Source organism: Symsagittifera roscoffensis, chromosome 5 (genome assembly GCF_963678635.1).
Source record: "Symsagittifera roscoffensis chromosome 5, txSymRosc1.1, whole genome shotgun sequence".
Classification (NCBI taxonomy): Eukaryota; Metazoa; Xenacoelomorpha; order Acoela; family Convolutidae; genus Symsagittifera; species Symsagittifera roscoffensis.
The window spans coordinates 1670960-1672840 of NC_087066.1; the positions used below are offsets into that span (position 1 = coordinate 1670960).

General features: G+C 35.5%; 1 protein-coding gene across 1 annotated transcript in view; it reads right to left on the bottom strand.

Annotated features, from left to right (window-relative positions):
- Positions 1–1602: 1602 nt before the first annotated feature.
- LOC134845906 (putative uncharacterized protein DDB_G0289263) overlaps positions 1603–1881 on the bottom strand; it is an 8290-nt gene continuing 8011 nt past the window's right edge. Inside the window, exon 3 of the mRNA XM_063863033.1 lies at positions 1603–1628. Within this exon, the coding sequence (XP_063719103.1) occupies positions 1603–1628 (26 nt within the window). The remainder of the gene's footprint in view (positions 1629–1881) is intronic.

Consider the following 1881-nt stretch of genomic DNA (forward strand, 5'->3'; position numbering starts at 1 on the left):
AACACCAGAATGCTGACAGCCTCAGCAAGAAGACTGAGTTTTATGGAAGACTAGAACAGAAACAAGCCATTCAGGCGGAAATCAAGGAAGGGTTCTCGTTTCTGAACAAAAAAACTTATGAGGTGCTTCCCTTGACAAGATGGTTGGACAAATCTGGACATCCAATTCCAGGACACGCCGAATTACCGGTGAAAAAGGCAGCAGAAATAAAGATCTTATCAAAGAAGGACCCGGTGTTTTTTGGGTCTGTTGCTACGTTCGAACCTGGTCCAACAGGAACTCTCTCGTATGAACATAAACAGCCTCTCACTGCTGGATAAAACGTTGCAGGTCATTCCGCAAGTGATGCGAATGCTGGGTGAATTGTTCTAGAGAGAAGTGACTAGAGATGACCCCGAGTGAGCAGCAGCCATGGCATCGCTAGCAGTCAGTGAGAAAGTAAAGATTAAGCCATCAAGACGTCAACACAAGGAAAATGAAAGGGATTGTAGGACGACAGTTCAGCAACTAGTTTTCTCGGTACCCCAAATCGTCCTGAAGATTACATCATACAAACGAATGGAACAAGTGAAAAGGACACAAAGGAAAACCGTTAGCTTTGAGGATCAGGACCAGAAAGGCAAAGAACTTGAAGAAAACCTGGGTCAAGAAAATTTGTCCGGGGAGTAGGATGTTGATGATAACAGGCGAGTTTATCAACAAGACCCGGGACAAGAAAGTTTGTCCGGGGAGTCAGGTGTAGAAGAAAGTGTTCAAGGTCGGGAACAAGACCTGGAGGATAAAACTTTGTCCGGGGAGTTCAGATGAATAAGCAGAACGCATAAAACTGATCTTGAAGAAGAAATATGCTCGGTGGCAGATTCTTCCGTTCAGCGAGAATTTAACTAAGAACTTCAAATCGTTTGATCAATAAAAGCAATTTTCATGGAAACTTCTAGATCAAACTCCATGGATCAACTCCTCCTCAATGATTAACACAACTTTATACAACAATTACAACTTCTGAGAAGGTTTTCACGTTTTTAAAATTTTCACACCAATGATGAAAATTTAAATGATTTACTGCTAAAATTGACAAAAAAATGGTATAAAGTTTTCTTTAAAGTATATCAGATATTGAATGAAATTCAACAAAATTTTCTTCATACTTGATGATTATCTCTCTGTTGCTTTTAAAACATATTTTTCTTAGTTTCTGCTTAATATATGTTTTTGCTATTCAAGTCAATTTGCAAGAAAATTTAGTCAAAACTGGGAATTTAGAAACAAAATATCAATTTAACAAATATTTTGCTGACTTGCTGACTATATTTGAGATAAAATTAGAACGTTTTGATTATTATTATGTAAACTGTACGTGTTTTCTTTAGGTTCTCTTTTTCAGTTGCTGCAGTAATTTTTAAAGAAAATTTACAATTTTTGGGATCAATTACTTTCCTTTTTTCTAAAATAAGTATCAAATTGCTTATTACTCATAGTTTTTTTCCGGAATTTTCTCAAAATTTTCAAATGAGGAAGAATTTGATGCTAGTTCAAGCATTCAAAAGCAAACATAAAAATGGAGAACAAAAAGGTGTTTTTACGTTGAGTTATGTGAAAGAATTACTGCATCAACTGAAAAAGGGAACCTAAAGAAAACATGTAGAAATTACATAATAAAAATCAAATGTTATCAGGTCTAGTTTTATCTCTGCCAGCAAATTGTTCAATCAATTGATACTATTTTCCTCTTAAATTCCAAGTTTTGATAAAATTTTCTGGTAAATTTAGCTCAATAGCGAAAAAAACTTACCAAATCTCAAGATTTCTGCAATTTTTTCCGATAACTTGACTTTTTTCGAAGTTTCAGTAGGTGTCAGCATATTTTCAGGTGAAACGAGC